General features: G+C 40.0%; 1 protein-coding gene across 2 annotated transcripts; it reads right to left on the bottom strand.

The window, feature by feature from the left end:
* Window positions 1-653: 653 nt before the first annotated feature.
* Window positions 654-14,461, bottom strand: dok1b (docking protein 1b; the record flags this gene model as incomplete). Of its 2 annotated transcripts, XM_083909368.1 has the most annotated exons (6): window positions 14,296-14,461; window positions 4,135-4,458; window positions 3,287-3,380; window positions 2,972-3,144; window positions 1,541-2,015; window positions 654-1,468 (listed from the first exon to the last, which is right to left on the bottom strand). In XM_083909368.1, the coding sequence occupies exons 1-6, from the start codon at window positions 14,350-14,352 to the stop codon at window positions 654-656; spliced, it is 1,938 nt and encodes a 645-aa protein (XP_083765494.1). In that variant the 5' UTR covers window positions 14,353-14,461. The 2 variants fall into 2 exon arrangements, with proteins under 2 accessions (XP_083765494.1, XP_083765493.1); XM_083909367.1 differs by having other exon boundaries at window positions 654-2,015.
* Window positions 14,462-15,310: the final 849 nt, after the last annotated feature.

Here is a 15,310-nt window from a genome sequence, read left to right as displayed (position 1 = left end):
TCACAGCCACCAAAAACCAGCTCCAAAACCAGTCAAACCATGACTGCTCATTGTCACATTGTCTCAGTCTGCAGTGAAACAGAAAAGCAGCAGTAAAAAAAAATATATATAATCTTTTGTTTTGTTTTAATATAAGTTTTTTTCCCAGTCACTTCATAAGCACGGCAGACTTTTCATAGAGGGAAAAACTCTCAGCTTGTTAAAGTGAAGCCTGTAGGCCAAACTCCTTTTGGCAAATCCATACTGTGTGTCTGTGTGTGTGTGCGCGTGTGTGTGTGTGTGTGTGAGAGAGAGAGAGGCGCTAGGCTTCAACCACACTGTGGCTTTGTACACCAATTATGGGTTTCACCATGCAAACACTCTCCCTCTTTCTTTCTTTCAGTCACACACACACACACACGCACACACGCGCACACGCGCACACACACACAGGGTGGCCCTACAATAGTTGCATGAAATTCAGCCATAATGTGGTTTTCTCTCCATCCATTCAAACTGGAATCGAGTATCTCCAGAAAAATATTCCAGTCCAAAGATGGAAATCAGAAAATGTGCATAATTCTTGCAAAAAACAAAGGCATCCAGCTCCATCAGAATCTCTCTCCTCTTTTTCTAGGTAGATAAATGTTTCACTTCATGGAGAATCAAAGATGTCAAATATCTCCCAGGTTATCATAAATGATATCTGGCGATCTTAGCGGTGCCCGGTGGTGCTGGCTGTACCACGAGTTTGCAGGCAGGCGTTTCTGTTTTGACACTTTGCTGTACAGCTCCCTCCCCTCTCCTTCACCGCTCCCTCCCCAAATGTTGTTGTTGTTGTTCACGTTGCTGCCCGGTGCTCCGTGTTTTCCAGGGGGCAGCGGCACCGGCTCCTTCCGCCCCAAAATGTCCCTTCCCGGTTTGGGAGCGGTGACCGGTTTGCGTCCCTTTGGCGCCGGCGGTTGCTGCGGCGCGAGTCTCGGGCCGAGCTGCGGCGGCGACTGCCTGTGGGGCTCGGGCGACTTTCCTTGGGACGCGGTGTTGTAATAACCCTCCGAGCCTGACAAGGCTGTGGCCTCTTCCTGCTTTCTCTGACTGTGAGGCTCCAAACGCGACTCACTGTAAATAGTCATCCCTATAGTGACGGGCAAGCTTGCGCAGCCCTCCGGTTCATCGTATATGTGATCTGGAAGAAGAGCAAGAGACTCTGCTTTTCCCGCTGGCGGTCGCTTTTTAATTTTATCACCTCTTCCTCCCCCGTTCAAACTCAGAACGCTGGTTTTCTGGTTGAGCTCCATGCTGATCTGATCATACACATGTGAGAACAGGTCTGGTGGCTTCCTGTGGTTGGGCTGATCCACATGAACGCCACCTGCATTGGCCTCGTCCCCGACCGGTCTGAGCCGCGGCGTGGGCACTGGAGGGTTGGACGGATTACTGGTTTGTTTTTGCCCCTTGATGCTGTCCACCGGGTCAGAGTAGAGGCAGTCTGTGGTGTACAGAGGCAGACGCACCGAGTCAGCTGGCTCAGAATAAAGATGTGCGTGCTCATCAGACTGACCTTTCGCTGCTGCCTGCCCTCTGGGCGATCGCGGAGGAGTCCCGCCTCCTCCCAGAACTCCTAACATGGCTGGTGGTTCAGGTAAACATCTACCTTTAAGTCCTCCTGCTGCTGCTGCTCCACCTCCTTGCCCTCTTCCTCCTCCTCCTCCTCCTCCTCCTCCGTCTCCCACCTCTCTCTTCCCCAGCACTCCGTCAGCAGAGCCCGGTTTGCTGCCGCCCGAGTCTCCGTCTGCCTCTCGACTGCTGGAGCTGCTGCTGTCGCCGCTTCCCGTCACGGCGCCAGGGCTGCGTATGTGCAGCAGCGACGCAGGGCATTCTGGGTCGCCGCTGAGGTGGCGATCCTCAGCCAGCACCTTCTGTGACTGGATGGCCTGGTCCACCAGCATGAAGATCTCGTTGCCCTGCTTGGTCTCGAAGGTAAAGTTACCGGGACCTGAGTCGCAGCGCCGGCCCGCCTCGAACGAAAACATCACCTTAAAAAAAGAAGAAGAAGAAGATGTAAGGGAAAGTTAGCAGTGAATGTTTGTCCAAGTTTGTGACCAAATAAATAACGACACATGGGTTTGAAACGCCAAAACAGGGCTGAAGTAATGGAAGCTGGTCACAGTTGCACTTCAGCACAGTCATCACTCATTTATAATTTTTCTTGGCACTCTTTTTTTTTCCACTGGATTTTACTTTTCTCAGTTTTCTCAGTGAATATTTGAATACTTCACTGTTTTCACTTCACACACTATACACATATACAGTATATACACACACACATATATATATATATATATATATATATATATATATATATATATACATATATATATATATATATATATATACATATATATATATATATGTATATACATACATGTGTATACATATACACATATACATATACACATACATATGTACATGTGTATACATATACACATATACATATACACATATATATGTACATATATATATATATGTGTATATATAAATAGATATATGCTCAGTCGGTTGTGGCACGGGTGCACAAACATGTATGTATATGTATATGTATATGTATGAGCAGCATACATATACATGTTCACATATACATGTGTACATGAATAAATATATATATATGCTGCTCAACTGTGTCACAATCAGTGTCGGTTGTGACACAAATAAACACAGGTGCACAAACAAGTGCTCTTTAAAAGGTCATCAGCCAATTTTAGGTCCACTTCTACTTCTCTGACGCATCACAGTGACACAAACACAAGCCCAGAGTGTAACGAACTAAAGATCTCTGACATCAAGCCACTGACCACATTCACCATCAACACCTTCTTTCACGCGTTTCCTATCTGAGACCACACCTGAATGTAGCACAGTTCAAGTTTGTCAAAGTTCAATCATATCTGGTATTAGTAGTAAGTCCCCCCGGTGCTCGTGTGCAGGCACTAACCCGGTCTCTGCCGTATCTCCGCAGCAGCTTGTAGGGCCACACCAGAATGTTCCTCTTGGTCTTGGGCTCCTTCAAGATCAAAATGTCGCTCTCTGCTTTCAGCCAGTAGCTTCCTGCCAGACCGCAGCGCTCAGACGCCTCGGTTCGCTGAATGTTCACCCAGAACTCGTTCACTGTGAGCAGGGTGTTGGAAAATTGCTGACGTTAACTTGAATTCTGTTCGTTCCAAATCATCCCTGACACTGAAATACTTGTTTTTTTCTTTTCTAGAGGTGATCGGATGATGTAAGACCTGAGTGTTGTCTTTGTTTTTACCTTCCTCTCTGGAGTAGTAGATGAGGTTTTCTGACATTTGCATGTCCTGGGGTCCTCCATTAGAGTCAGCAGCAGCAGAAGCAGCACTTCCTCCCTGAGGGACACACACAGAGAAGAAGTTAAATATATTTATTCTTTCTATCAATTGCCGTTCAAACGTTTAGGATCATTAGAAATGTCCTTATTTTTGAAGGAAAAGCCCTTTTTTTTTTTTTCAATGACATTAAATGAATCAGAAATACACTCTACACACTATACATTATTTATGTGGTAAACGACTATTCTTGCTGCAAACGTGGTTTTTAATGGAATATGTACATAGGTGTATAGAGGCCCATTTCCAGTGTTCTAATGGTACATTGTGTTTGCTAATGGCGTTAGAAGGCTATTGGATGATTAGAAAACCCTTGTGCGGTGATAGTGTTAGCACAGCTGAAAACAGTTTTGCTGGTTAAAAATCCTTAGTTATAATGTCTTGACTATATTTTCTATTCATCTTGCAACTCTTTTGCTGAATAAAAGTGTGACTTTTAATGGAAAACACAAAAACGTGTACAGGTGACCCCAAACTTTTGAACGTTAGTGTATATATCTAGCTGCTCTTCATTTGTATGTGTGAAAGGAAACTACAATAGAACTTGTGGCCTGCTTTGTCACATGAGGTCCATTTATACGCAAACAATGTTGAAAACTAAATATAAAGCGACAGCTATTCAGTTTGTTCCTTCTAAATTGAGGGGTTTTTTTGTATTTAATGTAAACATTGCTTCCTAAAACAACATTCTGCACACACACACATCCAAATACCTGAAAGCAGAAGGAGAATTAAAAAAAGAACAGATTGATACCTGAAATGCAATGTCACACATGGTATCCATCCAGTCCTTGGCGGCGTTCTTCTCCGCAGCAAACACGTGGGTCTTGTCGTTGGTTTCCACGCAGAAGGCGGCCATGTTGTCTTTGGGACAGCTCTCGGTCAGCGCCGGCAGGATGGAAATGCACTCGGACAGGCGGATTATCTTCTTGTCCAGCTTTCTCGTTTTCTCGTTGGTGCCGCCGCCCGAGCCTCCGCCGACTCCGCCCCCTCCGCCCGAGGGCGCGTCGTAGAACTCGAGGCGGGCGATGCCATTTTGGCTGGCGGGGTACAGGACGAACCAGTTCTTCTTCCATTTCTGAGAAAATAAAGAAGTGTTAGAGTGAGTAATTATTTCAAGACGAACACGGGGATGAAGTCAATAAATGATGCAAAACCTTATGCAACAAATATTATATCAAGTAGGGGAAGGTCAAAATATCGATTTGGTGATATATCGTCGTCCTACCTTGTGCAATACAATAATCAATACACCTGGACAAATATCGATATTTTAATTAACAAATTAAGTCGCTCTAGGTGTCGCTACTTCATGGGCTCCTCAAGGTGGGGCTGCTCAAATGAATGAGGGTAACTTAGGCGGAAGCTACCTGGCCGAAGAGGGAATTTACAGTGAGATAATAGCATAAATAGAGAAATCCTGCACTTTTAACCCTTAACGGGCGTTTTGTTTTCTTCAGTCAGACAGATAACGTGATGTATCGCGATATGATTGTCTTGCAACATACTGATTAGCAGAGAACGGTTGTATGGTGATATTATCGGCATCGTGGACCACGTATCTCGTATCGTTCAAGTTACAAAAGAAATGAAAAGGTGATTCAGCAGCAGGGAATACGATGAATGTAGAACTGACCTGAAATCATCAAAAATGGATAAAAGGGGGGAAAATAAAACCCGTAATGTTTAAGTTCTACAGAACAAGTGAGTCAAAACTTCATATCCGGGTCTTTCTCTTGCCTCTGCTCTACTCTGCTGACTGGTGCATATAATGTGGGAGGAGTGTGGTGATAAATCTGCTGAAATTTGACTCAGATCAGTTACACACACACACACACACACACACACACGCCATTGTTTCCTCTCCATTTAATCACCAGGTTGTGATATGGTGTAGCTATTGGGATTACACGTTTTCACTGACATAGCACTTACGTTAAAGTCCTTTGTGTAAGAATACGTGACATCTGATGATACAAAACAAAAAGCTCACCTTTCCTAGATGCTCTAGGGAACTACGGTGGCCTTCACTTACCAAAAATGACTTATGGACTCTTTCGCAACACTCTCTTCTACTATTTCTTGTTTTTTTCTACATTGGTAGTACATTATGTAGTTAAGCTTCCCGAAACAAAAAAACAAACACTGGCCGGTTTATTATTATCATTATCATTATCATTATCATTATTGTTATTCAGCCCACTGTAGTCGAGCTGCAACTAATGATTATTTTCTCGCTTAATCGTTTGTTCCATAAAATGTTAGAAAATGTTTACTTTGTTATGTGGAGCAAAGAAACGAAGAAAATATTCACATTAAAGAAGCTAAAATAATCAGAAATCTTGTTTTAATCATTAAAAAAAAGCTTCAAACCAATTAACCGATGATCAAAATAGTTGACGATTAATTTAGTAATCGATTAATCGTTTCTGCTCTACAAGGAAACATGTAGGCATAAGATGGCAGCCTCCATAAAGTTAATCTCATGCCTAAAGCGCATATAGAAGTCTCATTCTGAACGCAAATACATGTATTTTAGAGCGAATATACACTTAAACAAACATAACATCTGCCAATATCCTAAATGTGACGCACTGGATTTCTTTATTTGAATTTAACCGACTCAATCGAGTCTTCTGATCCCGCCAACTCGTAAAAACAACACATTGTGAATAGTTTGTTTTGTTTGACGGAGTTCCTGAGGACACCGCAAACAATGAGCAAACAAAATAACACGACAATGACACACAAACACTGAACAATCGGACAAACGCAGATGTGTTACAGACGTTGGACGTGATGATGACACGCTGAATATATGATTATGTACAGTCATCGCAGAAAGTGACATACATCTGAGAATGGAAAACGTGCTGAAGATACCAGAAATGTACTTATTTGGGAAGTCCCCGTCATCCCTTATACCCTCTGGATATGTGTGTATGTGTGTTTGTGTGTGTTTCCCCCTACATGCAGAGTCGAGCTTGTGACAGGAAGGTCAGCAGTTTAAAAATCATTCAAACCAGAAGGGAAAATCCAGCCGACAGAGAAGAACAACTCTGACTAAACGCTCTGTGATCACTGACCCTCTGTTGTGTTTCTGCTCGTCAGATAAAATCGAAAAAAGAAGACGACGGCTATCGTCCAGTTCATCTAAAAATCCAACGCGACCTATAACAGATGTCAATTCAGTGAAATATATCTGTTCGAAAATGTCTTAAATATTACATAACAACTCTATACGAGTCATTTGAAACAATGAAATAATGAGTTTCCAGCATTTGTCTCATAATTTAGTGAACACATAGTTGATTGTTTCATATCTCTTGGTAATATTACTTATTTAAACTAATATAAGGTGATATTATGCAAACATTTGTTTTGCGTTTATACTTTGAATCAGGCCGTAATAGTTTGTAGAGCTGAAACGATTAATAGATTAAAGCTTTTTTCATGATTAAAAACGAGATTTCTGATTGTTTCAGCTTCTTAAATGTGAATATTTTCTTCGTTTCTTTGCTCCACATAAACAAAGAAATCATTCAAACTCAATCATTTTGGTTTGTGGACAAAAACAAGACATTCAAGGACGTTGTCATTTGCAGCATTTAAGAAACACAGCTTTATATTACCGTTACAATACTGAAAACTATGCAGCCTATTGAAAAATGTCATGTTTGAACAATAAACACTGTCTCTGTTACAGAGGAGCATGTTATTTTCTGTTTACTTGGTAAAAAATAACACTTTAAATAGATGTAGTGGAGTAAAATATGTAATCTGGCCCTCTCTTAAATGCAGCAGAGTAGGAAACAGCTGCCATTGCCTTTCAACAGGAGTCGTGTGAGTCCATTTTAACATGTGATTCACGAGCGTTCTCTCCTGATACAACTGTCCATGATACAACTAAGCTTTGAAAGAAGAAAAAGAAGTGTAAGTCTGTAAGAGCAGAACATGCATTAATGTCAAACTCACACATGCGCCAACTGCCAGAACAGGACAGGAAATGTGTGGGATTGTCATCACCCGGGATTCATTTTGCTTCCTTTTTGCTGCAGCCAGGTGTGTGTTCAGTGTGTGTGTGTGTGTGTGTGTGTGTGTGTGTGTGTGTGTGTGTGTGTGTGTGTGTGCATCTGTTTGTATGTATTGTCTTTCATTTTCCCCCGCTACGTTCAAGACCATCTGCTGCTGAGCACAAATACACACACACACACACAAATAGACACTATTTAGTCTATTCACTTGTGTATTTGTGCAGCACACACACACACACACACACACACACACACACCATCCACTGTTGTGTTGCAATACGTGTGTAAACACTTGTAGTTGTTGCCTCTTTAGGAAAACCTGGTCCGTATGAGGCAGAACCTCGTTTGCGTTGAATCGTGGTTGAGTTGCGGTTAGATTTAAGCATTATGGTATGGTTATGGTCGTCCTAATGACAGGAAGCCAACACGGCGTCCTGAGAAGAATAGCTGCACAAACCTGTGTGTGTGTGTAACTGTTGTTCCATATAAGGCAACAGGCCGTTATCATCCACTAATACACAGAGTGGAAAATTATGCAAAAAGGATGACAGGCATGCAGAGAGGGAGGGAGGGAGACTTCCTCCCTGATGTCCTGCCTGTTCATAAGAACACAACACAGTTAGCTGTGTGTGACACACGCACATGTGTTGCGCTTGTGTGTCTCTGCCAAAACAATACACTGCCATTCTGACCTACAAGTGACTGTGAAATGTACATATAAACATGATAAGTGGGAGCTAAAAAGCTAAAAGAATGACAGGAGGATCAACACAGCTTTACATTCATTAAAACAAAAATAATTGGACCAAAATAAACACCTAGAGTGTTGCCGAGATGACAACCAAGGAGAAAAAGGTTGACTTTGGAGAGGAATTACATCTTTTGTCATTCTAAATTTAAACATTTATGTAGAATGTCAAACATAATCAACAGTATGGTTTTCAAAAAAGAACCTACATACTTTGTAGCATTTGTGCTGCATTTGTTTATCCTGTCATCACATCACAAACAAATTGTATTTGGGTTTCAGATGCTCACTCAAATTCTTCTAGACTAAACAAACAGTACAGAGCACAACACTGCAACAGGAGAACTTTGTGAATTCACCTTTTAGAAGCTGCAAGTTCTTAAAGTCAGTCCACTATCTGTAATCATAGGTAACATTATGACACTATCTATGAGTTTGTGTCTTTATCGGTCATGATGACGCTGATGATCTAAACTGCTCAAACGTGTTCCACTGGTCACAGAAGAACAACGTGTGTGTATGTGTCACCTCTTTGGGACGTTTTCTGGTACAAACATTGACACTGAACTGTCGTGGAGAGCAAAACCTGGTCCTAATGAGGCAGAAGCTCCTTGGTTAACTGGTTAAAGAAGAGTAAATAAAGATACAGATTTGGTTAAGTGACATCAACACAGAAGGCTACTGTGCGAGCTCACAGCAACAAGGCGATGTTGCGTGAGGAGACGACAGGCAGCAGATCAGATGCCTTCACAGACACAGCACAGCTCAAAAATATAAACATGGATTTCAATCACATTTTCTGGCGATGTAGGTGATGACTCGAGGTAGAAATGAATGGATTTTGGTGTCAATCCAGATTAGGATTGAGTGTTCTGATACTGTGGGAAACTGAGCTGCATGGACTTAGATGGAAGGGGGTTATCAATACTCTTCTTCTTGAGCAGAGGGCTAAGAAAATAAAATCCCACTAAAATAAACTGCATGTACAGGGGCGGATAAGGATTATTTGATCATTGATGAATTTAACCTGATTGATTTCTCGAGAAATTTGGTTGAAAAATATTATTATAGTCAAAAAAAGTGACATTTTTGGGGATATGGCATGATAAAAAAGTTTTGTAGCAGTCGATAACATCCATTTAAATGACATTTGAGATTATGTCTCAATTGTGTTTGCACAGTGTATAAAATATGATGTCAACATGTTACCTTTGTTATACTAATATTAAAGACAATAAATAAAAATAAAAAAGATATATATAAATATGAATGATTTTACAGCCCCAGCTAAAAAAAATTAAAGGAGGAACCATTCACACTTGTGATTATAGTCATTAAAAATGTGCCTAAATAATTAATCAACAATCGCATTTATGGCCAATCTCTTAATTCTAGTTTGCCAATTGCCAGAAATGTAAAATCAATTTTGATAAGAAGGGGAAATGATTGTGGGAAAGAGAACAAACAAAATGAAACAGATTAACAACAACAGTCATGAAACGTTCCTGCACTGACTTGAGGAGGACAGAGGTCAAGTGCACGACGCTATCATCAAAAAGATTAGCATGTGAAAATGAGAAATGGATCATTGTGTCCTCACGATAGACTTAACTGTCCTACGAGTCCACCAGCAGTTTCCTTAGAATGACATCATCGACACCACACAAACTAAACACAGTTATCAAGGCTGCAGTGACACATTCGTTTTCATATCAGTACAATTACACATGGAAATTAGGTAGCTGTGAAAATCCTTTTTTTTAATCGTTCTATTAAAGACCTTTGTTTAAAGAAAGTCACAATGACTAATTGAGAATAAGATCTGGTTATAGAACTGACAATGAGTAAGAATTACTGTATCATGGACATGTAACATGATCATCCAATTACAAAACCCCACCGCTCCTCTTACGCACTTCCCTGCATATGTCTACGTACTCTTTAAAAATGACATGATTACATTTCTGAGGAGCGTTTTGGAGAAATGACGATCCATTAAGGAGTTGTAAGTCAAGACTTCTGACTGACTGATGTAGCTGAGAGGTGCAGGTGAACTATAAAGTTGGCTGTAAATGTGTGTGGCAGAAAAACAGATGCATTCACTGACAGCAACAGCACTAATGTCACCATCATTTTATATTGTGATCCACTCGATACAGACTTTCTGGATCTCTATATAACTTAAAACTGCTTGTAGCAGCGGTCTAAAACTCACAGCCCTGCAATATCAAGTTGTAATGTATATATATGTGTTTTTTATTATTATTAATAGTAGATTCATTTTGCCTTTTTTTCTTAGTTTGTTAGATTTTTTGTGAACTAATATTGTTGCATATTACACCAAACACTTTTTGATATATATATATATATATATATTTGCAAAAGCATTAGCTGAGTCATGTTTGCACTGTTTATTCCCTACTTTTGTGAGAACAGTATTTGTAACACATTCAGAGAATTATGTCTTTGAAATGACTGAAATGCTTCATAGTTCATAAATGATCTTAAAATGACTGTATTTGAATAATATTGGTATCGGTGTTATTACATAACAGGAAAATAGCTCTCGTTAGTCTGACTAAAACCAGACTTGTTAAAACCTGATGTATGATGTAAACGTGTTAGCCTGAGAGAAATTCAAGTGTGTTGCTGAATTTTACATGAATTTAAACCTCATTTTAAAATAATTTGCAACTTTTGTGCCAAGGTGGTTAGTCACACTTTTTTCATGTGACCAAAATCAGAAGAGATATTGCTTTACATGCACTTCAAATGTGTATATTATTGTATAAACAGGCTGCAACATGCATTAGTGGCCAGCTTTTATTTGGGTCATCCCAAAGGCCTAAATGACCCCGCTCTTCATTTTCATTGATGCACTATAGAAAGCAGGAAGACAGCAAAACCTCCACCAAGGCCACACAGTGTTAACTCACTCAGCACTTAAACTGAATCAGTTCTTCCAGGGGCCATAAATCCCCTGAATATCTCATGATAATAATCCCTCCTTTTCTTTGTGATTTATGCTGCTCACACACACACACACACACACGGACAAAATGCTGCCAAGAACATGAGATAATAAATAAACGTCTTCACTTTATCCTAACATGAGGCGACAGGAGCTGGTTATTTAACTTTTCATATTGTTGTCGACTTTTATTCATCAATCACTTTGACCACTGGTTCCAAAACTATGTTACGTCGCGCACAACAGTTTTCTGCAGCAATGGCATTTCACAAAGCAGCAGTTGGAGAGAGATTTGAAGCAGAATCTGTGTTCGGAGGTTGCCGCTTCGCTCTTGAGTCACACTTTCCGACCAGACACGTGGGAGCGAGCCCATATATGACTGTGTGTGTACATCCACTGACGATTGCATAATTCACCATACTAGCCTCACTCCAGTTTCAACACTTTCAGATCAGCCAGCAGCAACGCACAGCTTCCTGTTCTATGCGTTTCTTTAATGAATTCATTTTTTCAAATCTAGCTCCAGCTCTTGCCACATACATTTTTCTTTAATTTTCTCACTTTCTACTGAAAACACTTGATAAAAGGCGGTGGAACTGTGTGTCGTGAGAATGAATATGCATTGTGCAGTGGTGATTTCAGGACAGGAAGCAGGGCCAGAATGTTTTGTTGGTCCGTGTCATATGACCAGACAGAGACCGACTAAGAGACAAAGACGCTCTCTTTACAAAGCTGAAAAAGATTAAATGAGTCCAGCAATTCTCGGAAAACAAGAGGCAAGGCTACATTAAGGCCATGCTCTGACACTCCCACCGTTATTTTAAACACTGTGTGTCCTGTTATATTGAAAAGAGCGACCACAGAGTTTAGATAATTCATGTTAATAAAACTGAACTCAGTTCAACTTACAGCTCGATCAGTCCCTGCTGTTCTGGTTAAAATCACGCTTCCTTCTAATGTTTATGTCTTATTTTGGTAAAGCTATAAAGCAGAGATCGTCCAATATGGGTTTTTTATTATTATCGAGAACAATATTTAGAAATTAGGGAATCTGACGAGCAATAAAGGATGCCAATTCATTTTTTGGCCCCTATATTTAGCCAGTTTTCTATTTAAACCGGTAAATGATAACAAATAATCCAAAAATTGCAAGTTTCAATGCAGAGCAAGTATATAAACATTAAATACATGAATGAGGTCTACATTTTTATATGGGAAACAAATGATGTTTTAACTCTGAGACCAATAATGTGTCATTTGTAAATAATAATCAGCCAAAGCTGATGACTAAAAAAAGGGCAATTACTGATTTGATTTGCAATATTACTTTCTGGTCAATAATTACTGTGTTAAAAGTTCAACACAAGCTGGAGACTTCAACATCAAATCGACATCAAAATTTTGATTTGAAAACAATAAACTGTTCAGTCCTACAATGGAGAATATTCTCCCATTTACTGTGTATTTTTTCATCTCCATATTTAATAATAGGGAAGTTTGTTATTTGATTACTACCATGTTGCTGTATCACAAGAGTTATCGAATGTTGGTGAGGAAGTAAGTCAGTAATGGTGCTTTTGCATGATACAACATGTACTACCAGGTACTATCCATCAGGGATCTGGTGCTTTTATGATTACCTGCTCTGGCGTAGATCAGTTAAAAAGACTTAAATATCATGAAAACATGACGTGAATCTCCGACATTTAGCAAGGAAATCTCAAATATTTGACAGAGGAATCTGGTGTACTTGGCGACCGATCGTGAGCCGAAATCACAACCCGTTCCAGACGGAGTCTGCACCACGGTCATGCAGGAAGTACTGAAGTAATATCTTTAATTAACTGACTCTAATGAGGCACTAGTTTGTGTGTTTTTGTCGCAGTTTCTGTTGCAGCCGAAACCGACCCCAGAGCCCTGATCTAAACCCCATCGAGCACCTTTGGGATGAACAGGAACAGAGAATGTGAGCCAGGTCATCTCGTCCAACACCAGTGCCTGAGCCAGTAAATGCTCTATGAATGAATGAGAACAAATTCCCACAGAAACAGTTCTAAAATCTTGAGGAAAGTCTTCCAGGAAGTGTGGAAGCTGTTAGCAATGCAAAAAAGGGATCAACAACCAAGTACTGTATTTTAATAGGTCATTTTAGTCCCTGTTGGTGTAATGGCCAGACTATCTATCTATCTATCTATCTATCTGGTGTTGTGAAACCCACAACCAAATACCAACCTTCAAAGTATCTCCCTGCCTTCATTTACTAAAATAAACCACTTGTGTTCATTTTCCTTTCATGCATTTTTGCATGCAATGTACCAGGGTTTTTATCATCACATAAACTCCATCACACATGCACACACACACACACAAACACACATGCACAGCAGGTTTACTCCAAAGCACCACATCATAACAATGCCAGTGAATTTCTCCTGAACCTCTCTCTCTGCATCCACTGTAGCTTTTGACTTTGAAGACACCGATTACACCAATATGTGTTCTATTTGGTTTCTGTGATGCAAAAAATGTTTACTTTCTGCTTGAGATGAGCAGGGATTCACATGTGTTTTTATGAGACTGCAAGAGTTTGATGGGATTAAAGTCTCCTTGACCTAAAGAAAAAAAAAATCATAAAATGACCATAACAGATGCTGTGATCGTGTCACACTTTATCCTGGAAAGACCTTTTGTGGGTCTGACAAGTATCTTTCACTTGTTTTTATTGTTTATTGTTTTAATAATTAAAACATGTGCATTCTTGTACATGTAATGTTATAAAGTTTTTATAAAGTTATTGGCTGTGGTGTACTTTGAGTGCGTTATCGCCTGCATACTATTGTTGAACTTGGTTTATCTTTGGTTTCAGTGTTTTAAATGTATTTTAATTGCAATATCATTAACGTAAACATTGTGTTCATGTGTATGAAATGTGTAAACAACAACACATTTTTATACACAAGCTGTATAAAAGCTCGTTGTAACACCAAAGGCTATAAAGTCCATGGCCCAACAGAAAGTGTTTATTAAAATACACCAAATAAATGAATAAATAATAACAATAAATTAATAATTGAATGGTTATTATTGGTTTTATTTTCCTTCCTTTTAGGTCAATTCTGTCACCGCCACAACTGCACCACAGAAATAACTGTCTTTTCTTACCTTTCCAAACTTTTGATGCTGTACATACAGTTGTCCCTCTTTGACGTGGGTGTCCATGCCCTCTAACCACTCCACGGACACGCGACCTCCACAAAGGCGGGATTTTCTTTCTTTTTGTTTTTGTTTCACCTGAACTTGGCTTAAGGAAAGATAACTTTACAGGGGCTTAATTCTCTCCTCTAACTGCTCCTCGCAACTTCCCCCTTCCCTCAACTTCCGCTCCTAAACCGTTGAAAGTCGTTTAACGTGACGGCGGCGGACAGTGAACGGTGCCATGTTCGCGGTGAAGAGAGTCCGAACAGTCGCTGGGTGGTCCCGGAGAAGTTAGGGGAAGTTTGAGTGTTGTCGCCTGCCTGGTCCTTCACTCATCTGCTGAGCTGCAGCGGCTCCGAAAATCACCTATCACTAGCATCAACGCTAGCATGGCTGCTTCCGGCTGTGACTTTCACAATAAAAGCCGCAGTTATCCCAAGATTGAAAAACAATTATTTTTTAAAGTAGTTAAATACATACTTGGTGGAATACATTTCACCCTTAAAAGATATTAATTATATTATTGCCATTATCTTAGCCATTTTGATAGTGTTGAATGAATCTAGCTCAAATCTACCAGAGGATATACATTTTTGGAAAAATGTGTTATTATCAGCTCCTCCCAAAACAGCTGTTTTTAAAGGGCTAAATGCCCAATACAATTAATAAAATGCTCTTTTGCACTGTATGATATTTGCATGTGATTGCAGCTCCTTCCTTGTAACCTAAAGGTTTTTAGGTTAGGGTAATATTTAGCAGAATATACCTAACTCTATGTAGCTTTTGGAATATCCTTAAAGGTGCAACCCATAAAAAGTACACTTATACTACTTTTATCTACAGATTAAGCAAAAAAATCAATTGATTCAATAATTAATTCAGAATCCCATACTTGTATATCTCCATTAGAAGAATGCCGTCTTTCTCCCACGTCTCTGTCTGACGTCTCCTGTCCCTAGAAATGAAAGTTGAAATTTAATCA

Source organism: Microchirus variegatus (assembly GCF_963457635.1).
Source record: "Microchirus variegatus genome assembly, chromosome: 2".
Taxonomy (NCBI): Eukaryota; Metazoa; Chordata; class Actinopteri; order Pleuronectiformes; family Soleidae; genus Microchirus; species Microchirus variegatus.
Note: the sequence above shows the minus strand (reverse complement) of the source record. Positions and strands in the feature narration are given on the sequence as shown.